The sequence below is a fragment of the Ostrinia furnacalis genome, unplaced genomic scaffold (assembly GCF_004193835.3).
Source record: "Ostrinia furnacalis isolate ACB-3 unplaced genomic scaffold, ASM419383v2 OfSCF7368, whole genome shotgun sequence".
Lineage (NCBI taxonomy): Eukaryota > Metazoa > Arthropoda > Insecta > Lepidoptera > Crambidae > Ostrinia > Ostrinia furnacalis.
Window position 1 is genome coordinate 85,211 of NW_021137607.1, and position 27,825 is coordinate 113,035.

Here is a 27,825-nt window from a genome sequence, read left to right on the forward strand (position 1 = left end):
AGGTTGATGTATTCTGGATACAGGGTGCATTTAAAATGCGTTTCCTTCTATTTCAATCTATGCTTACGATCTTAGATCTTAACCAAAATTATTTAAATGTTAGGTATCATGCACGGGGTACATGTTCGTATATTCCAAAAGGAAATTCGTTTCCTGCACAAATATATTTAAGGTCTAACACAATGCTTTACATTATAATGATTTTACACTGTCTCGTTTTTGTGTTTAGTGATTTCGCACTTCCCGTTTTATGATGTCATCATTTTCTTTGTGTCGCTCAGATCGAGGGCAGAAATCATTCGTCGTATTCGCGATGTCGTTTGTTGTTCCGCGAAAGGAGTTCCAGTGAACAAAAGGATTTCAAACTTGTGCTTTGTTGAAGTTTTCAAAAGATTTCCTCGATATTATTTTGTTGTAATTGTAACACCTTCCTTATCTTTATTTCGTTTTATCTTTATTACGTTTTTATTGCGTTTCTTCACTGTGTTTTTTCGTTTTTACTAAAATCGTCTGTTTTGGGTAGCACCCTGTACCGCGAAGGTTCGAAGGAAGCGCCGCAACGTCCGGCCGCGTGGATGTAGCGTGATGCTCTTTTTCCTTTTCGGTTTGTTTTTTGTTCATCTCATTTATTTATTCCAATGTAATCTCTTCCAGTTCATTTTTTATTCAGTCGGCCTTCAGTGTTACCTGTGCCGGGACGCCAATGCCTTGTCTATAGGCTAGCCTGGCGCCGTCCGCTTTAGGAACGATTTGGACTGATTCTTGTGACAAAAGTGCTCATTTAAATTTATGGTAAACATTGCTTCAACCTTCGACAGTGCCGTTTTAAAATGTGAATTAGTTTACGATCAATTCGTGTCGTATGTTGTTATCGTGCTGTGATGATGGAACTTCCACACTATCTGTTACTACTGGCCCGGACTTCTTTGAGTAGTCTGCAACTCCTCTCCATGGAACCGCCTCAGTCACCAAAGTTTAACGTGCCTCTGTGGCAGCCGTGGGTGTCGTCATCGTCGACCTCGAAAGGTAATTCCAATAATTATTCCGGGACTTGATTACTTTGTGCGGTGTAAAAAGGAAAACCAATTCCTTCACATTCAAAGCAGTTACTGGTTTAGAAAATTTAAATTGGACGAAGCCTAACGAAAATAAGGCGGACAGAATTTTAATTAAAATTCAACGATTACAGGGACTTTGTTATCGAATCGAAAACATTCCGCGGGAATTCGGTGACGAACTGATATCCACATTTTAATAAACAATTAGTTTCTTGAAATAGGATAGGATATACTCTGGCCGGTATAGTAATTGAAAGATTTCGTAGTACCATGTTTTTACTGGGAAACCATTTCTATTCTGGGAAGCTTGTTATAAATAAGTAAGTACCTATGTAATTGTTTAGTTTTAGTTCTGGTGTTTTATGTCTAGGTTAGCTACACTTAGTAATCTCCTTTTCTAGTCCTTCTTCGAACTTTTATTTACTCGTATTATGTGGCTCAACAAGAGCTTTTTAAGATATTTTTTTAATTTATTTATATTTCGACGTTGATAGTATTATTGTTACTAATCAGATTTAGAGATCAGCAAATTAAGATAATTCCTGGACGTTGTTACGTCTGAAATCATGAATTCAATTAAATTGTGCAAACGTACCTAAGTATACATCGTAACTGGGATCAAAGTCAATTTACGCCAAGGCTAAGTGTCTGAGTTTCTAGCTATTTCTTTTCATTGTTAACCCAAAGTAAAAACATGCAAACTATTCTAACGCCAAAAAATCGTCTGTTGTAACTTAGGGAGATACGAGGTCACAAACAGAGTCTGCATAAATGTAACATATCCAAATCGTCAAGCTGTTTTCACCTACTCATGTAATAGGTACATTACAAATGTCAAGTTTAGATCCTGTTGCAGTTTCAGATGTAATGGAATACGAAAGTTTAAACCCCCTAATCATCTGTTGTTTAAGTACACAAAAACTGTTCCTGGCGTCAAGATTTACTTAAGTTATTATCCTTAAGACCTGACCAATNGATGTATTGTTTAGTTTTAGTTCTGGTAATTTCATGTTTGGGTTAGCAACACTTAGTAAAATAAAACTCATTTTCTAGTAAATCTTAGGATTTGGAATTAGGATTGGAACCGATGCAATAGCATGAAATAATTTGTACGCTAACTTTTTATTTATTAACATAATTAACTTTTATTTACTTACCTACTCGTATTATGTGTCAAATAGAGCTTTTTAAGAAATTTTTAAAATGTATATTTCAACGTTAGTTTTATTGTTTATAATAACATATAATCAGATTATGATATCAGCAAATTAAGAGAATTCCTGGCCGTTATTATCTCTGAAATCTTGAGTTCAAGTGATTTGTGCAAAAGTACATATACTACGTACCTAACTGGGATCAAAGTCAATTTACGCCAAGGTTACGTAATCTGAGTTTCTAGCTATTTCTTTTCATTGTTAACCCAAAGTAAAAACTTGCAAACTATTCTAACGCCAATGAATCGTCTGTTGTAACTTAGGGAGAGACGAGGTCACAAACAGAGTCTGCATAAATGTAACATATCCAAATCGTCAAGCTGTTTTCACCTACTCATGTAATAGGTACATTATAAATGTCAAGTTTAGATCCTGTTGCAGTTTCAGATGTAATGGAAAACGAAAGTTTAAACCCCCTAATCATCTGTTGTTTAAGTACACAACAACTGTTCCTGGCGTCAAGATTTACTTAAGTTATTATCCTTAAGATCTGACCAATAACGTTTTACTTCCAGAGACCCCAAGCACGGCGTCGAGTGGGGAATCAGAGGGTGACCGAACCCTCTCCCCCGAAGCGCCCAGGACGCCCCAGCCTAAGGAGATGACCGGCAAATGGCGGCGGGAGAGACGGGCTACCAGGGTTCCAGAGTACAGGCCCAGGTAAAAGACAAAAAATCCCTATATTTCTTGGAGGATTTTCAGCTGTAAAGCAAATTAAGAGTTCAAAGAAAATATTCTGATGGTGAAGGAAAGGGAAAACACGATCATGTAACTTCAAGAACAACTTTTTACCCGACTGCGCCAGAAGGAGGGTTATGNGGCTTATGATTTTTACTCAGTATTTTTGGATACAAGTTGGCCAAGAAAGATGAAGAAAAGTTTTTTCATAAAATTGCTTAAAGATAAGAGAAACTTTCAAGTGGTCTTCTACTTCTTTAATAACTCATACATATCCATTCGATCAACCTATCAATCGATCAACATGGAAAGCATTGGGGGAGGCCTATGTTCAGCAGTGGACGTCCTATGGCTGAAATGATGATGATGATTACGACATAAAATATCCTTATCTAAGAAAATCAAAAATCAAAATCAAAAATATTTATTCAGTTTTCTATGTATAATATGTATGTATTTACAAAAAAAAAAAAGTATATAAGTATGTTTATCCCGTCGTCTAGTACCCATAGTACAAGCTTTGCTTAGTTTGGGACTAGAGGCGCAGTGTAAAAATGTCCAAGGATATTATTATTAGGATTAGGATATTATTATTAGTTTAGACCACAAGTGGCACTTATGAACATCAAATAAAAAAAAGAAAAGAACTATTATCAACTTATCTAAGAACAATTAAAATCATGAACCTATACCTTTTTACTCTGATCTGCTTAAATGGTTCAGTTTCTGATCCTTCTAATTGGATGAGAAATTGAGCATAAATTTCGTGATCCCAAATTAATCTAACAACTAAATTTCCAGAGAAAACGGCAAGATGGCGCTCCGATCGCAGTCGTTCAACGAGAGGCGGTGCGCGCCGTCCGTTGCGCGCGCGCAGCCCCACAGCGACGGAGAGCTCTCGGATGAGGTGGATGACGCGCCTGCCAACCTCGCTCTTAACGGCAAAGGTAGATACAGCACTTTTCTACTATGTACCTACTTGTTACCCATTTTCTGATAGGTATGGCTTCCGCTGAAAATTCGAAATTAAAAAAGAATATTTTCTCTAATTCTGAGTTGCACCACCTTACTTTAACCGTAAGTTTAACCATAACCGGTGTTTTTTGCATGGAGTTTGACAGTTTTTTTACGTTCGTTAAAGTTAAAGAAAGATGGTACAACCCAGCCTAAGTAGTAGATAGTAAAATATGGAAGAAATAGAGCTCATAATAATATGTTATGAAGAATATTTTCTCAAGTTGACAAAAAACTGCAGGATATGAATTTGTAAAATGTCTCGGAAGACAGTTTAAAGTTGAAACAAGTTAAAGTTGTCGCAATATAATTTTTACTACTCACAGAATTTAGAACTTAAGATAAGAAGGCCATCCTTTTTCTTCACATACTTTCTAGCTAATTTATAAGTAAATTACTAACATTATTATTCAGGTTTACTTTTAAAGTGCGCCCTTATGGTCTATTATAATTTTCTGAATTGCGAAGGCTTCACCTTCGCAGGAACGATTCAAAACCCAATAGATCGTTTTCTTAGAATCTATAAAAACGACGTTGAAGTTTATTAAAACCGCCGGATTTATAACCAGAACTTAACCGTTATTATCCAACAAAAGATTATAACACGATTTTCGCCGAAAGTTATGCAGCAGTATATTTTAAAACTATTAAAACATTTTCCATTTAACTTGGAACGATACTAAAACGGGTAACAGACGGTGAGCGCTTAACAAACGAGTTTAGTGTTGTAATTGGATTTTCTCGAGGTTTTTAAGGAGCCACGGGCCCACGGTAATCCTTCTTCCGAGAAAAGATAAATGACGGTCTGGAAAGTATCCGACTTTGTTTCATAGGNATCATAGGAGGTTTATCTTTGTTATCATGTTTCTCAATTTTACGTGGATTATTAAGTCGTCCGAAAAGGTATAATTTTTGCGAATTTAATACTTAATGAAGATGTAATGTTGAAACCACATGGTTCTTCTTACCTTCCTTCGTTCCAATTATTTTCGTTTTCTCGTATCATTTGTGCGATTCGTGTATGTACATCGATGATTTTGTATAGAGCATTGTTTTTACATTACTGCAATCAGAACTTGATTGATAACACAATTATTTCAAGGACTGCTTTATTTTGACGCACTATGATAGCTAGCATCAATATTCATATTTCTAACTGAACTTAAAATAAACTGTAGTAGGTTACTTAAATTGACACATTAAATAGGGTATTTTTAACACAATTTCCATTTAATTTTCTAAAGAAATATTTGTTCTCCAGCAAATTGTGTCACTCGCCCTGACGAGTGACCAACTTATATTTCTTTTCCGCGTTACGAAAACCTTGACTCATTTTGTAGTGTACTTTGAATTGGACATTTAATTTTGTAATCGACATTCTCAAACAATGAAACTGTCGCGTTAACATAAATGACGTCACATCCTCAGTGATAACGACCCATGTTTTTGCTTTAATTCGACCTGATTACAAAGTACGAGTAGGATAGTTCCAGTACGGTCACCCGTATAGTTCTCGGACGGTCCCCGCCAGGGCGCAATATACTGGAAACTTTTAACTTTGACCGTAGTTAACTTGTAATTGAGTTATCTAACTACCGCTGCGAAATGTTGCTAAAAGTATGTTAACGTAGTTTGTTCCCGTCTACTAATAGCTGATTCAAACGTTTCAGTCTTCTGACCCATTTGGAACTTCGGCAATTTAGACGTAGCAATAGTTTTTGGACTCTATTACTTAATGTCTTTCTGCTTGAGATAGGAATTAGGAGAAAACTCGTTGCGTTACTTACTAAGTTATAAATACCATCAGAACTTGTCTTTTTATTTACTTGGTAATATTTCTTAACAACTTCATTAGCGTATTTATCGAGGAACAGCGTTCTAGCTACAAATTACTTAGCTACAAATCACGTGAGGCTCTATGGTATCTTTAATAGGAACTAGGCTACACTTTTATCCCTCCAGATTGCTCTGTTGCTCATGAAATGATGGAATTTCGGTGTGACTTTAGAAACTTACTCAAGCAAGCAACTAATATTTTAATGGAATTTGTTGAAATGTTTAATAATTAATTAATTTAATATTTGCATGTCAGAAATGACTAATTGTGAGACCTAACCATTAACTGTATCCATCTCCTGTACCACATTTATAGCAAATAAATGATGATTCTGATTCTGATTCTGATTCTGATTCAAGCGGGCAGATGGATTTAGGGTTCTTGAAGAATTCTGGCAGGGAGAACCCCACATAGCCCACTAGCTACCCCCGCGGCTGGTGGGTATACATATTCATGTATTTTCCCAACGAAAAAAAAGGGTTCTTGAAAAAAGGAAAAGAGTTGGGATGAGAATGGAAACCTGTATTTCAGTAGTGACAGCGAGTCATCTGGTTATAATGACCAAGCAGGTTTTGATGAAGGTAGAATCGTGTATTTCAATAATGTTAACCAGTGATCTGGTTATAATGACCAAGCAGGTTTTCAGCTATGTTGGGATCTTAGTGTTCTCAACTTCATCTCTAATTCAAGCTCTTTTTTCAGGTGCACCACCAGAGTACCCGGGCAAGCATGAAGCACCCATAGACATGCGCCTGCGTTCGCGGCCCGCGCCGCCGCCGTACAACCGGCCATCTGTCATCAAGAGCAATGACGCGCCGCCTGGTAAGATTCACTTATTTTATCATCATCATCATTTGAGGTTGTGGTCAACCTTATGAGTGAACGTCCTACGCTGTGCTTTCCGGTACGTGGCCTTCACTCCAGAACCTTGCTGTCCCATCGGCCGTCAATTCTGCCATATTCTGCGTAGTATGTGCCCTGCCCATTGCCACTTCAGCTTGCTAATCCGTGGGGCTATCAGCGACTTTAGTTAGTTTACGGATCTCCTCATTTCTGATTCGATCTCGGAAAGAAACACCGAGCATATCCATCTCCATAGCAATTCTGAGATTATTTATAAGGCCAGTACTTCAAGTAAATTTTATTTATTATAGCTAAGATATTGTTCGGTTGTTGGAAATTTTCTGTTCAGGGACGCTAGTAGAGGATGCATTATCCGCGCTTATTGCAAATAAGATAAACGTAAGTTGCAAAGACGTTGTAAACTATGAGTCGACGTAAAGAGGAAATAACTAAATAGAAATAACATTTTTAAAGATAAAAGACTTCTCGACAGTTGTATGCAACGTCTTAATGTGACTACTATACCCAAGCTACCTATTTGAATGTATTATTTTAACAAGAGTCAAAGACAGTGTTTTAATTAACAGTGTTATAGAACTTTACTCTTATACTCGTAGATTAGGAGGTTTGAGTTTTCAATGAAAAGTCTAATTTATTTATTTAGGAAACCCATAGGAAAACCAGGATTTTACAGTGTATAATAATGACAAGTTAGGAAACAGGTAAACCACATAGGTTCCAGAGAAAGATAAGAAAACTACAACTAATTTCAAAATGTCTTCATTGCAGGTTCGATGTCAATGTGCGACCCGGTCATAGACGAACACTTCAGGCGCTCGCTCGGAGACGACTACATGAATCTGTTCAAGAAGAACACGGAGGCAGTTCAGCCTGGCCCCAAGCCGAATACCAAGGACCGTGCCAGCAGTCCCATACAATTCAAGCCCGAAGAGCCCCCCAAACCCACCAAAATCATCGCCATGGAAGTCGACGACGCTAGTGTTTCCGTAGATGACCACTTCGCGAAAGCCCTCGGCGACACCTGGCGACAGATCCAAACCTCAAGGCTAAAAGAGAACGACAAAACGCAAGCAACAGGCAAAAACGTCGTCGACGACCACTTCAGCAAAGCCTTAGGCGACACCTGGAAGAAGATCCAATCGTCCAAACTGAAGCTAGACGAAACTGACAAAACAAAAGAAACGACGAAAATAATTTCAAGGAGCGGCGTCGTAATATAATGACGCAGTTAAGTCTCCGTGGTTCGGTTTACTGCCTTGTAAAATTTACGAGGCATTTTCATGATACTAACTCCAGTATCAATAAATTCCCACTTGTTTAACATAAAGGAAGCTATCAGATATTTTATTGTCGACACGAATTAAGTGTCGATTATCGACGATCGCTAATTTTTAATCCGAATCCATGACAATCCTGTTACCTTAGGTTTTGGGTAATGTATTTGAGATGATATTTAAATTTATATTTTGTTGTATGAATAGTCAATTAGTAGTCACCAGTTACACGTCGTAAGTTATTACCTCAATGTAAGCGCTTTTGCACAATTCACTATAGGTTACTGTAACTTTGTTTAAGTATTGTAAATAATAGTCATCGCTTAGGAGATCGGAAGATGGAATGTTGTGAACACTTTAAAAGTCTAATTTTTAATGTTCCTTGTGTAAACTATGTGTATATTATGTGGGTAGGATGGATGTGGATCTTTGAATATGTATGATAATAATTACGAAAACTCAACGAAGCTGATGTCAGATATTAGGAGTATGTTAAATTTTAATTTCCATGCATTTTTGTTAAGTCTGGTTCTCACAGTAACTATTCCCAGAAGCATAGACGTCACGAATGCCAACTAGTCAGGAAACTAACTATAACAATTTTACTGCTTTCATCTTATTTGTATCGTGTACTTAAATCGACTAATAAATGGTTCCTTATTTTTTGTTATAATAACGGATCTTATGGCTCTTCTATCTTGTACATCTCTACTCCTATTTTATAGCTACAAAATTTAAATGGGTTTTGTAAATGAATATTCGCTGTGTATCACTTTATTCTAAGGACAGACAGACTGCAATAATGTAACGTTTATTTTCTATTAAGATCAAATTATTAATATGGAATGCCATAGATCAAAATAAAAAACAATGAATGATTGATTAATGATACTATTTTGTTCTGATAATGTATGGTTAATGTATAGTATCCAGAAAGAAAACTTCAATCTACCCTCAAAAGATTCAAACTTAACATTGGTCTAAGATAACCAGTGGTTGTTGCTAAGTTTTAAAGCTTTGTTTCAGAAATTTAAAAATCTGGTGGAGTTTTTCAAATTAATGTCTAGAAAGGCAAGAACTTTCGCATCAGGATATTTATGTATGAGTTAAGCAACGAAATGTTCGAATTAATTTATTAACTCTCCCCAATATAATGAATGATATATTTTTAAATATTTTCTGTTCGGCGAGGGAATGAATGATGACAAATTATATGTGTTATTCTCTCTACGTCTTTTTATGTCCTACAATTTAAATATTGTTTGTATGTACATAGATGTTTCCTATTTATGCACTCTAGGTAGTTGTTAAGGTATTAAACTTCTCTGAAGTTAAGAAAATACACGTCAATCTCAGAATTTATTTTGTTTTATTTAAAAATTAAAAACATCTTACATCAATAGAAATAATAATCTACACAAGACAGATTACATTAACAACATAATTGTTTACCAAATAAGCATAATACACAGGTCGTCGTTTCAGCCAAATGACGTCCACTGCTGGACAAAGGCCTCCCCCAAGGTTTTCCACAATACAGAGGTACATAATAGTAAATATTTTTTCTTTCAGTTATGTAGCAATATTTTATTAAGATATTTTTAAAAATACACTACAATTAAAAAAAAGAAACCATGACAATTTCATACAAACGTGCTCAAATTAAATATAGAAATATTATGTATATTTATGAATAACTAGCTGACCCGGCGAACTTCGTACCGCCTTAGCGTAGAGATTTTCTTTATATTTTTTCCGTAAAAACCTTGTACAGAGTATTAGAAAACTACAAAAAAAAAATCAGCCAAATCGGTCAAGCCGTTTTCATGTTATGTCGTGACAACGGAAAACGGGTTTCATTTTTATATAATATATAGATATAGATATAGATATATATTACACCCGTAGTATACCTACGTTTAGTTTAAACTTAAGTAATAAATTATGTTGACTAATTTTTTCTACTATTTGAGTTGAGCATCTCTGCTCGTATTGTTTTAGGTGTAGACGTGGTAGTCAGTCGCACTCACATGACAAAGAGAATTTTGTTGAATGTTGACATAAATGAATAAGTATTTTTTGTTGATTGTATGGGTCAAAACACGCGCTGGAGCCCCAGCTTACATTCAACATTTTGCGATAATCACAACTACCCTCGTGCGATACGGCATAAGTTCATGCTTATTGACTCTTGCCTCTCAAGCGAACGCGATCGGCGGAGTTAGAAGTTTTCACGGAGCTGGGACTCTTCGACTGCGAAACTGAAGTGCAGGGAAGAGTTCGGATTTCAATCGTATACTATTTGACTTGTATGAATTTCATCCTCGTACATAAAATTTTAAACGTTTCTCTAAAAAAAACATTGTGCTGGTATAATATGTAGTTAAATTGTAAATATTATTATAGCTTAATTTAAATCGTAAACAGTGATAAAGTAGGTACTTACATTTTTATAAAAAAAAACATTTATGAAATAAGTTGGCTTCGTTGGGGTACTGACAAATACAGGGTGGCCNAACCATGACAATTTCATACAAACGTGCTCAAATTAAATATAGAAATATTATGTATATTTATGAATAATTGCACCCGTAGTAATAAATTATGTTGACTTATTTTTTCTACTATTTGAGTTGAGCATCTCTGCTCGTATTGTTTTAGGTGTAGACGTGGTACCTAGTCAGTCGCACTCACATGACTAAGAGAATTTTGTTGAATGTTGACATAAATAAATAAGTATTTTTTGTTGATTGTATGGGTCAAAACACGCGCTGGAGCCCCAGCTTACATTCAACATTTTGCGAAAATCACAACTACCCTCGTGCGATACGGCATAAGTTCATGCTTATTGACTCTTGCCTCTCAAGCGAACGCGATCGGCGGAGTTAGAAGTTTTCACGGAGCTGGGACTCTTCGACTGCGAAACTGAAGTGCAGGGAAGAGTTCGGATTTCAATCGTATGCTATTTGACTTGTATGAATTTCATCCTCGTACATAAAATTTTAAACGTTTCTCTAAAAAAAACATTGTGCTGGTATAATATGTAGTTAAATCCCAATCCCAACTAATATTATAAATGCGAAAGTAACTCTGTCTGTCTGTCTGTCTGTCTGTCTGTCTGTCTGTCTGTTACGCTTTCCCGCTTAAACCTCGCAACCGATTTTGCTGAAATTTGGCAAAGAGATAGTTTGAGTCCCGGGAAAGAACATAGGATAGTTTTTATCCCGGTTTTTGAAACAGGGACGCGCGCGATAAAGTTTTTCTGTGACAGACAAAATTCCACGCGGGCGAAGCCGCGGGCGGAAAGCTAGTTGTAAATATAGCTTAATTTAAATCGTAAGCAGTGATATAAAGTAAGTACCTACTTAGGTACTTATATTTTTATAAAAAAAACATTTATGAAATAAGTTGGCTTCGTTGGGGTACTGACATAATATAGGTAGATACGTAGGTATGAAATCAAAATTGATACAAAAAAATTCAACTAAAACTAAATTTGGTACAAAAAAATAGTTATGTAGGTACGTAGTACGTACGTAGGTACATCGTTGTTACAGAGGTGATAGACATACATAGGTAGTAAGTAAAGCTGGGTTTAGCAGTGTCAGTTACAGCCTTGCACAATTCGACTGTATTTCCTTCGCCAAAATGTTATCTATTGAACAGAATTCGAAAACTAGTAAGACAGAATATTAACTAAAATCTACGCTTTGTCTGATTCATGGTTACAAGTTAATCACGAATGCACGTTTTAAAAGTATTCAGTATTTTTTCAGAAACTTTCAATTAAGTATTGCTTAAAATTATTTTGTGTTCAGAAATTTTAACTACAGACTTTCATTTCGATTGCTTTAAAATAGGTAAGGTACTCATAGTTGCACAATAATCTAAACACCATTAACATATTAAGTACTACACATTTTTATAAAGAAACAACTAAAAATAACTAAATATAACACTTATTTAAGAAGATACATTTACAGTTTACTCACAATTTCAATCAACTACAAATAACCACGATCGCTTCGATTTGCACCTTCTCTCGCCCGTGAAACTGACGCGTGGATGGTCCAAATTCGAGCACTGAATTCGAATGGTGCTAGAGAATTGAATCACTCTACCCACACACTCGAATACAGTTGTCAAATTATGGATCTGAAGGTTTCAGCCGTTGTAGGTTGTATCTTGAAATGTCTTCAGGACTTCACACAAAGCCCGGCGGCTTGGGGACAGGCTTTATTTCGAAATAATCATGTCGCCGACTTATACTTTCTATGACTATTGACAACATGTCAAAAGTCAACGACTCATGTCGGCAGGTCGGCGGTTTCAGTGTGTAGACGGACGACCTGGAAAAAAGAGAGCGTTAAATAGTTAGCAAGAAAGAATACCTACTTATGTAATAAGTATCCTATTCTATTCTCTTCTATTCTACTTTTATAGTAGCCAGATGTTCAGGCTGGATTTCATAAATATTTCGATTTTTAAATTATAATCTGAAATTGCATCTAACTCGAACATAACCGTGTAGCATTAGGCACTGAAATTTTAAAAATCTTCCATAAGTAGGATCCGTTTCGTTCCCTGAACTGCGAAATGCAAATTTTATTGCGGTTGGTACGTACTATCAGCTGAAAGGAGAAAATTTTTAGTATCAACAAACATTTTAAACTGACTTAAGAACTTCTGGGTTTTAGCACTTAGCTGTAAAATATTCACTCTAGCTTCCTAGAGTTTCAGTTTATAATATTTAGTAGGTAATTATTATTTTCGCTTATGGACCCTCGTCAGTTAAGCAACAATTTCGTGACACACTTTAATGAGATTTTACTATCGAATAGCCAAATCATTATTTCATGAATTGAGTTGTGACTACAAACAATTTAAACCTTTCCATACAGTCAAATATCTTTGCTTAAAGTTAACAATAATTACGATACGTTAAGTAGGTATCCCAAACATAATGTGCCATGTCATGATGTTTTTTATCCCGCTGCTCTTGTTTAGATCCCCAAACGGGCTTTATTCTTATAACGGCTTTTAAATGGCTGTCATTTTTCTATTTCTTAAGTGGCAACCCTCTCGCCTATTCATACTCGTATTACCCGTCTCCACGTATCCCGTGGGAAAGCAGCGAATCCCGCCTTAGTAGTAACCTAACGCTAAAAGTTTCTACGAGCCAATACTATTAAAGCAGGAATAGCACTTTTACTCCATCATAAAATGTTTTACATAAGACTTGTTATAATACTACCGTACTTAGCTTAACTGCTCTTAAAATTTTTTGTGGCTGTAAAATTGTCATAATTTTTCATTTGCTCGTGAATTGTTTAAAAGGTGGGTTTGTGCTTATTTCTTAAAGATTAAAACCGAACGTTTTCTTTATGCCCATAATAACTCGGTTACAAAACTAAAGTTGCACTTAAGTTACTCGATTTTATAGAATCGTAATACAATTAAGTTGTCTCCAAGCGCAAATAATTCTGTAAGCAATAACACTTATCGAACTATCAAAAGAAAATTAACTATACATAATAATACTATGTACTTCAGTCCAATTTTATACTAAATATTTTGATATTGCATGTTATTTGCAATTAGCTATGTTATTAAGCTAATGTTCTTACAATTTTGACAAAGACATTAATGGAGAGCCATACAAAATACACAATAGTTCAGTACTATCATATCAGTCCAATATCAAACATGTAAATGTAAATGCCACACATTTTTGTCGGCCCGATGTCCTTTTATCACGAATAGAATAATAGATAGAGTGCCGGTCGTGCGGCGAAATAATTAGGAAGCGATAAAAATGAACCACAAACATGGTTATGGTCAACCAAATGCTCAAATTATTCTGCTAAGTAATTAAGAATGTTTAATTGGAAGTAACGAATTCATTCTTCCGATTACGAAACACAATTACTCGCTATTTGTCTAATTAAAAATGGAAGGTTTTGTAGTTAGTAGTTTCACGGTTGTCGTTATGTTTCAGCTAGTTAGTGTTTGCTAACAATTATTTTCCCCGTCCAAACTTAAACAATGGTAAAGCAAACTAAACAGTTGTAGGTAAGTTGCGCAACCAAACAATTTCAGTACCTAAGCATTGCCTCACAAAGCTACACAAACTCCGAAATATGATTATAGTCTCCCATTTTTGTGGCACAAAACCGAAATGTTTACCTCGCGAATGTCATACTGTGAATTCAGAATATTTACAGGCTGTCTTTTAAACGGCGTAAATACGGCAAAGTAGCGAGTATCGACCGAGTTTTAGGGAAAAAGTTAGTTAAAGAGTCAGCAGAGTGACATCAAAGCTCCTTCCATTGGCGGATGCGGCAAATGTAGGTTACGAGACTTGTTACGATCGCGATGTACATTTGCCTTTAAACTGTTCTCTGTGAAGGCAGAATGAAGGGGCAGTCCCGAAATCTAAGGTGAGTGCGCTCCACCGAATACTCTAAGTGCAATCCAATTTCGAGAGCATTCCGAATTGGATTTAACGATTCATTAAGTTCCTTTCAAGTACTTGGCAATTTTTTGGAGTTTATTTGCTTTCTCGTTTATTCACATATATGCTTCAATGAGAGCATATCATTTTGTAAAGAAATATCATGAAAATTAGATCAGAAATCGAACAAGAATCCAATTAGATATCCACGTGGACATTATCAAAGATTACTTTCGTCCAAGTAACATTATTTGTCTCATCTTCTTTACAAACTGTAGGCACAATCACGTTGCCCGGATCTATGTAGATTACTCTCAATCCCGATCCAGGAACGGCAGAGCCATTAATCTTAATAACGAAGTTTCCACAAATCCGAGAATTACGTTCAGCTGAAAAGCCACGGTGGTCACGCGGCTAGAAATCGCCGGGTGCACCTTGGCTTCGTATCTGATGGTATTGACATTTGACACGGTTGAGGCTCGAGCGCTGAACGCTTTCATTATTTACGTCTAAGTTACCTGTCCGGCTATCGATCGCCCACCCCGGGCGCCGGCGCCCCACGCCCACGCACCCCACCGCGGCCCGGCACAACTAAATACGAAAATAATTATATCATGTAACCTAATATGATTATGAAACGGTACGATCTTTGATACTTCATGAAATATTGGTTGCGCACGCGGCCGCACTAGCTTAACGCCCCGCCGTTATACAGGTAATTACTTACCAGAAAATATGGCACGGGTTACGTAGATTTTTATCGGTCAAATGCAAAATGGAATGCTAGTTATGTGGAATATTTTTAATGAAGCGGAATTTGAGCCGTACTTATTACGAAATATAATATAATAACAGTAGCTAAGTATTTTTCCATTGAAAACTACGATTTACTTCTTCAAAACCTTTGGCTTTCTAATTGACTATTTACACGAGCAAAAACCTTAGCAAAGAATTTTTTAATTACGAACATATTAATGAAATTAAATTAAACCTTATTTGACTACTACTAGCTTAAAGCTTTCAATAGATTGCCTTACAGTTGGCTACACTAGAAAGACTAATTCAATTATCTTTGTTCAACGCGATATATTGGTTTGTTCAACTCGTAGATGGGTNAGATACCAAACGGCAAACGTGATCTGAAGGGCGATAGGTACCGCTTTAAAACCCTCCTTATGTATTCACGAGGAAGACTCCGACCTTCTTTGTGTTGGTCTAAGAACTTTTATTAAAACAATCCCTACGAAATTTAGGCATTCGGTGAATCCGCAATTATTAGAAAAGGGTTCTACATTCCCGCTTCCGAAAATAAACATGGATTTCCTCGAACACGCTAAAATAATTTCAATCTACTATAAACTTCAGAATATTATTTACTGAATATTCAAGTAATTTATTAGAATAAGATCGACATCACCACCAAATGCTAGTAGGTAGGATTTAGAAACAAGTAACAATTAGCTCACGCATTTCTAAGAATTTATGCTTAGTTAGACTAATAAGTCACTCCAACCCACGTAGTTATATGCAAATTAAATTTTTGAATTGCAAACGACATTGTAGCATATTTGCAAATAATAAAAACGAGGTCACTTTGAAACAGAATCTAGATTTAAATTATTAATAGTTCTTTAAAAAATACAGAGTCATTAGTCTTTCTAGTATTCGGGTTGAAGATATAGGACGTAGATAATTATGCAAAATTTGTCCTTGAAAGTTCACCGACAAATTCGTTTCGCCTACTGACTTTTACCTACTCACACCATTTCCCTGCAACATGGAATTTAATATGTGTGGATAGACAAAAGGAAAATACCGCTAACCTTTTGGGAGGAATAACGCGAAATCCTAAGGGCTTAGCTCAATATAAGTGTCTGTAATGTACCTATCTACATAAGCATAAACAACAATACCCACTAAGTACTACACTTCGAGTTGTAACCAATATCGATTTTATACTGTTGGAAAGTCATAATTCAATTCACACGGATTAATCGCTGTTGTCGCAGTCCTTACTTAGTTTGTAACAGATATCGATTATAGCAATCGTACGGAGTATTTGTGCGATGTATTTTTTATCAAAGACCCACACAATGAGTTAACAATATCATAAGTAATACCTATGTAAGTCTATAAGAGGTTGTGGGGACGGTCGTCTATTCAGTTGTAATTTTACCTGATAAGACGTTGCTAGGAGACAACCATTTTGCGAGGTAAGTGACGTGAAATTCTTCACAAATATAACCTAACCGAACTCGTTATACCGGTGTTGTGCTTTTGAAATGTAGTCACAATATTTTTGGTCGGAATGAACTAAAAGCTGAAATTTCGGCTCACCGCAGCCGCAAAATCAATTGAATTTTGGCTGCTAACATTTTGAAACGTTTCTATTTCATTTGAAACATTCTGTCCTGAGCTTTAAGTGTATTTTATTTACAGTTGCTTTCCTAAAATTTTCCGGTTGCGGTTAAATTATTACTAGCTGTATCAGCAGCGTCGCCGCGTGAAATAGGTTTTTAACAAATTGATACGTCTCTTGGGAAATAAAACTCCATGAAAATGGGCTAGATATTTATGTTGAATGTTTCGCGAATCCTTGGAGATAAGTGAAACAATAAGCCGTAGCGAACAAACAAAATCACTTTGAAATTCAACTGATACTTCTCGTCAACCGCGAGTTTATGTTGGCCTAATTAAGCTTCTGATCACAAAAGTTTAACTTATTTTCGAAGTTATAATTACCGTCCCAAATATGGCATGGAAAGATAATGAATTTATAAGGTCATTTATTTTGATAATATTTGAGTTATTTGGACTTAGTTTTTTTGTAATCTAACGTTTCACCGTTGTGACCTTTGATAATAAATTCTATCCACCCGTCTGAAGCAAAAAGTAGAGACTAATTCGCTAGAGACGTGTAGTGAATTTCAAGAAGGTGTCGAGATCGTGAAGAATGTTCTAATGAACCACTGAATGGAGTGAAATGTTGAATTAAATGCACAAATTAGAACTGCACTGGCACTGAGAACTATGAGATGCGTATAGGCAGATGGCACACTACTGATGCTGGATAGCAGATGGTAAGTATTTAAGGGCAGAGTGGTTCCGCGCCAGGGCCCCTGGACAATTACCCCGGTGCATCCTGTCGTGAGGAGCCTGCGTCTAACAAAGCTTGTAAGGGGATACTTCCTCTAACAAAGGTACAGTCGTTCTAGGGACGGTCTAGTCCGACGCTACGCTGGTAAAGACGGTCTATCCACAGTGACCGCATGTCAATTGATACATTCCTAGAGTAAATTGAGAGAAGTCTTCATAGTTCATTTCGATAGCAGATGACAAATCTATTCATTTTGTGACCATAATAATATGATTGCTCGATAATTGTTAACTTTATTTATAAATGTTTCATAAATCAAAATTGTATCCAGATATAAGTATTTCCAATATCATAAACGAAGATAATTAACAATTTTTGCTAAGCACGCAAAGGCTTCTTTGAAAGATAAACGTCAAAAAAGTGAAAAGGGTTCCCCAATATTGACGTCCTCTTTAATGAATATGGGATAATAAGATCATGTTTGATTGATATTATGTTTGTTTTAGGAAGTTAATGATTGAAGACCATATTTTTGCCGTCCTAAAGTAATATTTTATCACAAACAGAATTTTAAATCTGTTTTACAACGTAGAAACATGTTTTTATTATTAAATCTAACAATAAGTCGATAAATATCAGACCAAAACTTAAAACCTACAATGTAGTCTATGTCGTATTGTAAGGTAAATATGATTAAGATAGAGTTTGAACTGTCCCAGAAATATCAATACAGTACATAGGTATTGTTGATATACATTTTTCACTCTACAAATTAAATCAATCATATTAAATACAGATTTACTCAAATTACTAGGGCCATACTTATTTGTTTACCAATACACATTTTAATTAATTAACCCGTATTTATGTGGCATTAAACATTTGGAAGTGTAAATAAAATGAGTCCACTGTAGAAGTGCCTCCGAGGCGCCAGGCTTTGTCATCCGATGGTACAGATCTCGTTTCGCCGACTCTACCGTTATGAATAGAAATTGTAAAGCATCACACTCTATACAGTGAAGAAATTAACTCCTGATTCCACTGAGTGTCGTCTAACGAAATGTTTTCACAAGACCAATTTACTGAGCACCTCCATTGGTGTTGTAGCGTCTATACACGTGGCGTTATTTCAAAACTTTTAATTAATTTCAACTCGCTCTTCGTTCATTTCATAACATCGGAAATAGAATGGCGAGTACTTTTACACTTGTAGTTTTACTTAGAAATCCTTCGTCGCAAGTATGAAGATAATTTCCCATTGTTTATCTATTGACGGACTAATTGTTGCGAGCGTCAACATAATAGCGCTCGTGATTGCTATAAGCCGTTTGCAATAGTAATTAGAGCAACAAAGCCCGTCACTTGCTGCCAATTAGTGACTGACTATAATCATTATTTCGAAAATATAACAAGCTGCTGTGTTAAAAATAGAGAGTATAGAGTATATTACCCGGTATATTTCAGCTTTCATACAAAAGTAAAAGGTTTCGGAGCTACGAAAAGCGAAGTTATTAAATTACGTCGAAAGAAACGACTACGAGGACAAAAGCCATCGCAAAAGCTTTTTAAAAATAATAGGAAAGGAAATATGACGTGTCATAAAACAGCCAACCATTTATTATTTAATCTAAATTCCGCAGATTTTTTTCTGGTATAAACAGAAAGTAGTAAAGTTTAAAATCGCTTCTACATCAGCAGTTTCCTGGAGGGTCGGGAGAGCAAGCAAGGAGGAATTCGCGAACAATAAAACGGATCGTGTAAATAGGTGTCAAGTGTCCCGAAAATAATATGTACGCAACTTGTGTGTCTATATACGAACTTTACCACACCCCGTCTATTTGATTACCATTTGTATTCTGAGGGGCGTAAGAAACAGTGCCAAGAGTCAAAAGGAAATCCTTACTCAATAAAAAGTCTGTCAAACTGCCACATATCTGTGGCCACACTTAATCCCTTTTAAGTTAAAATCTATCTAATGAATACCTGGTATCGTGCACACCATAATTAGGACTACTCTATAGCAAAGTACCTACCTAGACCAACTCTACCACTTCAATAATCAAACCCTAGATGGGGGCATAAAATGTACTCCTTCCCCTCGCTAAATTTACTTCTCGCTCTTTTTTATCGCCAGTGACTAAAAATAGGTACTAATTTAAATTCTCGGAGGCACGGAGTTATTCGCCTAAGCAAATTTATTAAGTGTTTTACCAATTTCGATTCCTTTTAAGTGTTTGATGACGTAACATAATATTTTGCTGGTTATTACGTAAGAAGTTCGAATGAAACATTTGCGCAGCGTTGGAGAATAATGTTTTCTAAGTTTTCAGTTTGTCTTTCGTATGATGCAAGGTCAGAGACATCATAACAAAATCAAAGTTATGATTGTGGTCGTAGACGTTTATTGAAGGCAAGAGAAATGTAAGTACAATAAACTTGCTGTAATACAGAACGCGTCGACGGTTCAGCTATTTAATAAAGTATACGAGAAGGGACAGTGGGTGTATTGTTTCACTCGAACACAAGATTTCTGAAGAGAGGGATATAGGGGGTGGAAATTTCAACCGTTCCACGGCCAGAGGAGAATAAACACTTCAACATTATTACCAGTGCCACTATGATCAGAGGTTAGTAGATCCTGTCAAGTCGGTTGAAGAAGGCAGACTTACTTAGCTCAACGTAGCTGCTGGAAAATATCGGTTTCGTACAAAGTAATAGGGATCTAAAGGTTTTGTAATTAAATGGTCTAAGTGAACTAATCGTAGTTAACAAGCTAGAAGCACTAGCTCACTAAATAAAATATACTGCGTTAATCGAGAAATTCCGTTTTCGTATTTATCTGATCCAATTCGCGTTTGAGTTTGATCAAGACGAGATGGATCATTGGCAAAACTTTGATTAATTTGCTGTCACTAAATAGCTACTTACAATGAGTTCCCAATTTTCAGTCGATGGGAATACTCGAGGAAGGTTTAGACGAAGAAAACTGCCAAGAGACTAAAAACACCCAATCACCTTCAGATCTTTGAGACAGTAATATCCAACATTGAATACAGTTACCAATTTCATTGTTTAATTAATAATTTGATTACTTTAACATCTACCAGATCCAGTATAAGACAATAGAATATCGTGTTCGAAACTCTTGAAGGGCTGACTGAAACTTGATCAACGATTGTCAATAAGGCTTTATTGTTTCGTCTAATTCCTACGGGCGTCAATTTAAACTCAACAATTGTTACATTTCAGCTGAACAATTTAATGCCCATGTACAAGCTTTGCGACAAAGCAACTTAAAATTTTAATTCGTGTTCTGGAAGATTCGGTAAATTTAGAAAATACGAGTAGTGATGTCCTAGAGCAGATCCGATGAAATTCGATATTCAAACAATTCCAAATCACAGATTTTTTCAATAACGCTTAACTTAGATTTTACAGATAATAGAGACAGCCTATTTTCATTCACTACAGAAAATTCTTATCGCCTTTAGTTCAAAAACTACATGACAAATATTACTTTATACATTTTATTTTCGCATGTTCTGCATACAAACTCACGACAAACCGCCTCGCTGTACCTGTATTTGATAACTCCCCTTGAGCATTAGAATAAAATATAGTGCAAAGTCGCACGTAGCAGCGAAGAAACTTAAAACTCGATTCAAGTAGGAATATTAGTTTTCAAAGAAGACTGTCTAGCACTCGGCTTCTCAGATTTTATTTCTAAAAGGAACACTCAGTTTCATATCAAATGAGTTAACCGTGTATAACTTAATAAAGCCATTTCATTGGAACCGCGAGTACCTACTTATATTAAAAACCTTTATGTTAGAGAGTAACTTTTTAAAATTTTATGTTTCATTCGACATAGGTGTCTCGTAAGAATCGAGTAAATACTCGAAACAGGTGACACTCGGCACAGCGGTAGTCGAGAGGGGACCAAGACGGGAACAATGGGCCTTCCGTAAATATCCTTTATTATCTGGCTTGGGTGGGTACTCTAGCTAGTCTCCGCAACCGGTAAGGGCGCCATCCATTCGCTATTCCTGGGACTGCCTCATTTTTGATCTTCCCACTTCTAAGGCCTTTTGAGGTAGAAAATAAATAATGATACAACGTTTATCTCCCATTATTATGCGTATGAGGATATTAGAATTTAGACTGTGGCTTCATGCCAGGGATTATAAGTTATGCTAGATGTCACGTATGGTAATTTGGAGTGCAGGACGGGCAATCTGACAAATTGGTTGCTACTTTGAATAACCAGCCAAACTGTGTTGACCTAGTTCACGGGTCTAGATTGGTTCGTTATTAGCATGGGTCAATGCCGTTTATTCACGCGTCAGACTGATGTTAAATTATTTGAGATGTGAGAGATGTTTATTTCGGTTGAGAGGCTTGCTCTTGAAATGTTCAGTGTCAAATCAGTTGAAGAGCGTCATAAACAAATTAAATTCGAATATTCAGCGTCTAAATTCAGTGTTTAGAATGTTTTTAAACATTCTGTGGGTACTTTCATTGGCTAGTTATGGTAGGTATTCAATGATATTGACAACTTTAACAACTACTAAGTTAAAACCTCTCAGCATTGCATCACTGAGCCAAATTTATAAACTAGACATCGCTTAAAAATACAGTGTAAACATTTTAAACATTAGCTGGGCGATACAATTTGTTTCCTATGTTCATATCTCAAAAATACTTCTAAATTATTACCCCACTCGAAGGAAAAAAAACTTTAGAGCGAATAAATTCTCTTAAACTCAAAGATCTTTTAAACACCTTTGCTTTTGTTTTAGCGCGGAATTTTTAATTTAGCCCTTAATTAACAATTTCCGATCTCAAAAGATTTATCCTTACTTACACGTTCCATTGTTTAGCTTTAGGACACCGTCAATCTGTTTTATTGAAAATAAGGGACTTCTTATAAGTTCAGTCATGTGTCTGTTTGTTTTAATTTAATTTTCTTAGAAACCTTTTTATTTTATCGTTTCATTTAAATAAGATCCAGTAAAATTCTCAGTTAAGTATCTGAACATCATGATGTGACATACAAGTTTCGGGATTTGCAGCTTATGTCGGTTTGTCTATTCGCAGTAAATTCAGTCACAATATTGTTTCATTATTCGTACCGCCAACAAAATTAAATGTAAAAGTTCAAATTTTGTACTAAAATATTTGCGAAGTCGGCTTACAAACATTCTGACGTTACAGCGTAGTCAACGATAATTTTATTTACAGTGAAATATTGTAACAGACAGCGATATTGTGGTCGTAGCGTTCGTAGCAAAGCCACGACTGTAGACTCGTAAATAGGTACTTTGCGTTCGCAATTGACTACGATTTCTAAGTTTACATTTTCATTTCAATAAAGATATTGCATTGAAATATTTTTGATAAACCAATGTCAACCTCTTCTTTATTCTGTGGTTTAACTTTACTTTCATAGGAAAATGGAATATGAATGGGTGTTGTCCTGTTTATATTTTTAAAACTAAAGATTGCCGCATCAATTTTGCTATTAGGCCGTATCTTTTAAACGACTGTTTTACCCAAACCCAGTTATTCTCAAAAGGCTATCTAGAAAATTTTATTTCAAAAAGATAAGTAAAATGTCCAGTATGTGGGTGAAACAAAAAAAACAGCGTGCCGCAGTATTGCGTGACCCGACTGTATTCGCATTCATCCACTTATAGCGCCTCGCAAAATAGGATAACTTTGTTATGAAAGGACAAAGGAACATCGTTTGTAGCTATAGTATATTGACCATTAAGAAGTTAACTGATACACTCAGATCTGGGGATACAGCAGATATACATACATTAGGCACTTTACCAGATATCATGCAAAAGTTGAAGCAATCGTTTTACGCAAATATCACAGATGCTACAAAACGATTAGGTATTTTTTTAGTAGAGTCAAACTAATTTAAATAAATTAAAGCCCAAATTACATCATTATACTCGTAATATAAAAATATAAAAATTCAGAATTCTAGTAGGTAGGTAACAATAATAAAAGATACACGGTGCCAGCCAGCAAAATATAATTTAGTTCGATGCAGTTGCAGTGCCACAAATTGGCTTCTACTTGGCCAAAACACAAACGGTTTACATCATAGATTCAGACGATTTTTTGAGCATTCTACACTACATTTTACAATGTAACAACTTACTTCGTAGGATTTGGAACACTTGTAAATATTGCATAAGGACAAGCCTGGCTCTAACAATCTGTTTCAAAGTTGTACACAGAATGAATTTTGAATCTAGATTTAGGATTATCCTAGATTAGGGAAACTTTGGACGTTGGTATCGTTACGCATAATTAATTCCAAATTAACTATCACAAGTTTCACAATAAAACTTAGTGACCTACGGTGTTTATGTCACAAGTTTTTATTAGCAATCAAAACTATATTCCGTTAAGACATAAAGCGAAGCGCTTTATAATAATAATCCTTATTATTAATTTTGAACCTTGCCTAACACAGATACTCCTCCTTACCTATTGAACTTAAAATTTGACAGTTGAAGAATTTAACTTTTACTCCGCTTTTTCTTAAAGTTACTTTTGTTTCTATCAATGTTTCGCGTCACGCTTTCATAGCATATGACCATATTGACCATAGGCATTATATCCATGATATAATAAACCTAATGCAAAATTGCAAATAGCTTTTCCTGTAAGTATAGGACTGATAAGGAGATAAAGTAGGTACAAGAAAATTTAATATCAGAATTTCCTTTCATCTTTGAAGACGCAATCCTTGTACCTACTTAGTTTCCTGACAGGCTAAACATGTTGACGTTCGTTCTAATAGAAGTCGTTTAATATAATGTTATTTACTGGAGCTTTCTTTATAAGCTCTTTGATACTTTAGCAGTTATTGTGTGTTATTTTCGTTTTTATATTTGAAACTAAGGCCCAGACTCCGCCTTGCGATGTTTTGAGTAACCAATCAGATTTTATTGTCAATTGCATTAAATCTGAATGACATCTGATTGGTTGTTCAAAAGATTTCTCCTCTCTGCTCTTCCTTGGTGGAAAACGTGCCTTAAACAGCAGTTTCAGTTAAAAAGGACTGACTGACTACTGGAATTGAACCGGATCCCCAAAATATTTCCTACCGAATGTACAAATTGCAGCCCCAAGCAAAGTTCGCAGCGGTCGGGCGCTGATGTTTGCTGATCACGAATTAATGGCTCTAAACGCTGTCTTGTTGACAGGGGACAATTGCCACCTGGACCCGACCACCGGACGACTCGTCAGTGCAAACAGGCAAGCTATCTCTTTTTCATTATTTGTTTTTATTTAAAAAACTTGGCCAATCTTCCAGGAAAAGTTTAGTCAGAGTTGAACAGAGAGAGTAGGCGGCAACTCTTTATATTAACTTATACCTAATTATCATAAAATTAATAAATCCTATTACACTTGAGTGTTCAGAGTGAGCGGGAAAGATGGCTGGAAATTTTTTTTTAAATATATTTGTGGTAGATAGAGGCACAGGATTTCAAATAGCAATTAAATTGAAATTATGTGCCCTGACAATCTTTTTCAGAAACCATGAGCTGTAAAACAATATTTATGTTTAATATACTTAATCATTCATTGTTTTGAAAAGCTATGCAAACATAGAAGTCAATATTCACGTTACTTTATTGATATAATGATAAATTAGAGGGTAATAATTGTTAAACATTCAGTTAAAACCACTGTGGTGGAAAACAACGTAAACAATTAAGTACCTTAATAAGCTAGGATTGGATAATATTACGAGAGATTGGGAATTAATGAGGGCAAATTAGACGGCTGAAATTGAAAACGTTTTAATATGCCGATAAGTCAATAACGTTAACAAGATTCAATTTCAGGAGTTTACTGAAGTAGACTCGGATAGTGTTTATGACGATGTTTCGTCCAACAAAAACAAAAACAATTTTGTAAAAAGAAGTAGGAAAAAATGTAAGGCATAAAATAGTTACACACAAGTATCAAAATGTGGGTATAATGAACCGCCAAATTCAAGTAAAAGAAATGGGCGGACAAATTGAGGACAAACCTTGGCTTAGCAGTAGGATGATACGCGTTAACTAAAAAACATTCCGCAATGCGACTTTTGCTTTAAAACAAACGTTCATGAATACGTGCCAAAATAATCGGGCTAACCGCGCTATAAAATCCTTTTATCATACAAATGTATGCATTTTCCCTATTGGTTTATTAATACCATAGAGCGTCACCCCAGCCGATAATCGGCTTACATCAAACACTAGTGATGTTGAAGATTATTTCTTATCTTGGATATTACTTATTTATTTACAACTATATTTTGTCATGAAAAAGTAAAAAACGTATAATTAATTTCGAACTAACCTCAGCATCGGGGTCCATGAGTAGTACCTAATACGATTCAGGGAAAAACATTATCATAATAATATTATTATTCCGGAACATTCGCTTCAAGATCTAAATCTTAGTTGACATTTTCACATTTTTCCCCAAGCGAGCCTATTACTTGAACGTCGTAACATTTCCAACTTCACGATGATGGCTTCACAGATAGGTCGGTGTCGGGGTCAAACTTGAATGACAGACCCAAGGACAGACGCCGTGCTCAGCCCTTGAACTCAAAAGCATAAAAATGGAAATCACCTGCTCGCTATCGACCTGCCTATAAATACGTAATATACCTATTATCTACTAAGTAGAAGGTATGGGTGGAACACTACACCGTTATTTTTTTATTTATTTATTTATTATTCATTATTGAGCAATTACATATTTGATCCAAATAGCGTCCTAAATCCTTTTTAGATATACAAAATATTATTTTAGCGAGTGCGCACTACTAAGTCAATGCTAAAGTAAACGTGGCAATACCTAATTTGTCCGACGACCTCTTGTTCACGGATTATCCGCTTGAACAAGCACATATGAACTAGACATTTTTCTGGCTTCGGAATTTTTGCAGCGGACTCGATCATATACATTGAACGTCGTCCTCTTTAATCTACCCGACGAGGATTTTAACGTGACACACATTGAATAATAATGGCTATTTTCGACGCGGAAGTTTCGGAACAAACGAGCGGAACATAAGCTCGAATAATGGGACAATGTAAACAAAATAAACATAACACGAGAGGTATAATGGCCGGTGCAAACGTGTGAAGTACGCCCACCCTTATCGAGTGGCACACGCGCTGGTCACCGTTTGACCCAGTAAATATTCCACTGAAACATATAAAGAAAGGGTTGGATTCCTTTGCACATGCAAGCAAATTATTTGTACAGAATAACTTCGTATAGTCGCATCGCGAGCTATTGTTATGTTTAAACTAAAACTTTTCAATTCACGGTTCACTTTCGCGTACAATTTCAGCCATTATAATGGAATCATTTGGGTTTCGTTCAATATTACCCTTCGTAGCACGCCCATCTATTGAGCTGAAATTATTTGACATAAAGGTCCCAGATTTGATAGGTGGTTTGCAAGCGACCTTCTATTCGGGCCTGATCGAAACCGATTGGATAAGACCCTCGGATCACGATAGGTGCTGTGACAATCGTCTAAACTGATTGTAAATAGCTGATACAATCTGATTGCCTAACCCTGGTGACTCAAACAAATAGTTTATTTTGGATTACATTGGGGAAAAAACAAAGATAAGATCATTTTGCTGGATATCCTAAAGCAAACACTGGCAGAGCCACAGGCGAAAGTTGAGATAAGTAGTATTGTTTTCATTTCATTCCCTCTTTATTTAAATCTGGTTTCCTTAACTCAGAGAAAAATTCTCTATTCCTTTCAAAGCAATTTCATTTCAAGTAGAGAATATGGCTGCTTTAACACACGAACAATATACCTGTTTGTGACAAAGCAGTCTTTTGATACATCTTTAGGTAGAGGGATAAAATAAGAAATTGAAGAGATAAAGAAAGGAAGAGTACCTTTAGGGAAATTTCAAACCAATAAACAACTAACAATATTTCCGAGGTAGATACCTACATTACTTAGTAAANCGTTCTTCTTTAGACCGGAAATACACACATAGACACAGGAATAGGGTATAGATTAAAAACTGAGTACAAGCGACAATAGCATCGCTTGATAAATTGAGGAAAGAAAAATCGAAGCAGAGCTGCTGTAACATCAAGTATTAAATTATAATGAAGGCCCTTTATAAGCTAGGAACTTGGTAATTTCGTGATTTCACATACATATATCTCTCTTTATGGCTCTGTAAAAGCCTAATGAACATACATTTTATCCTTTTAGGTGGTGAAGGTTAAAATGTGTAATCACCTTTTTCATGAGGGTTAAATTCGTTA

General features: G+C 35.8%; 1 protein-coding gene across 2 annotated transcripts in view; it reads left to right on the top strand.

Moving 5' to 3' along the window:
• Positions 1–9,297, top strand: part of Tgi (Tondu-domain-containing Growth Inhibitor) — a 31,740-nt gene extending 22,443 nt beyond the window's left edge. Inside the window, exons 1-5 of one of the 2 annotated variants that reach the window (XM_028320402.1) lie at positions 681–1,026; positions 2,788–2,932; positions 3,752–3,897; positions 6,504–6,623; positions 7,434–9,297. In XM_028320402.1, coding sequence (XP_028176203.1) covers positions 882–1,026; positions 2,788–2,932; positions 3,752–3,897; positions 6,504–6,623; positions 7,434–7,885 — 1,008 coding nt within the window. In that variant the 5' untranslated portion in view covers positions 681–881 and the 3' untranslated portion in view covers positions 7,886–9,297. Of the gene's footprint in view, positions 1–680; positions 1,027–2,787; positions 2,933–3,751; positions 3,898–6,503; positions 6,624–7,433 lie in introns of those variants that run through there. The other variant, XM_028320403.1, reaches the window with a different exon arrangement.
• Positions 9,298–27,825: the final 18,528 nt, after the last annotated feature.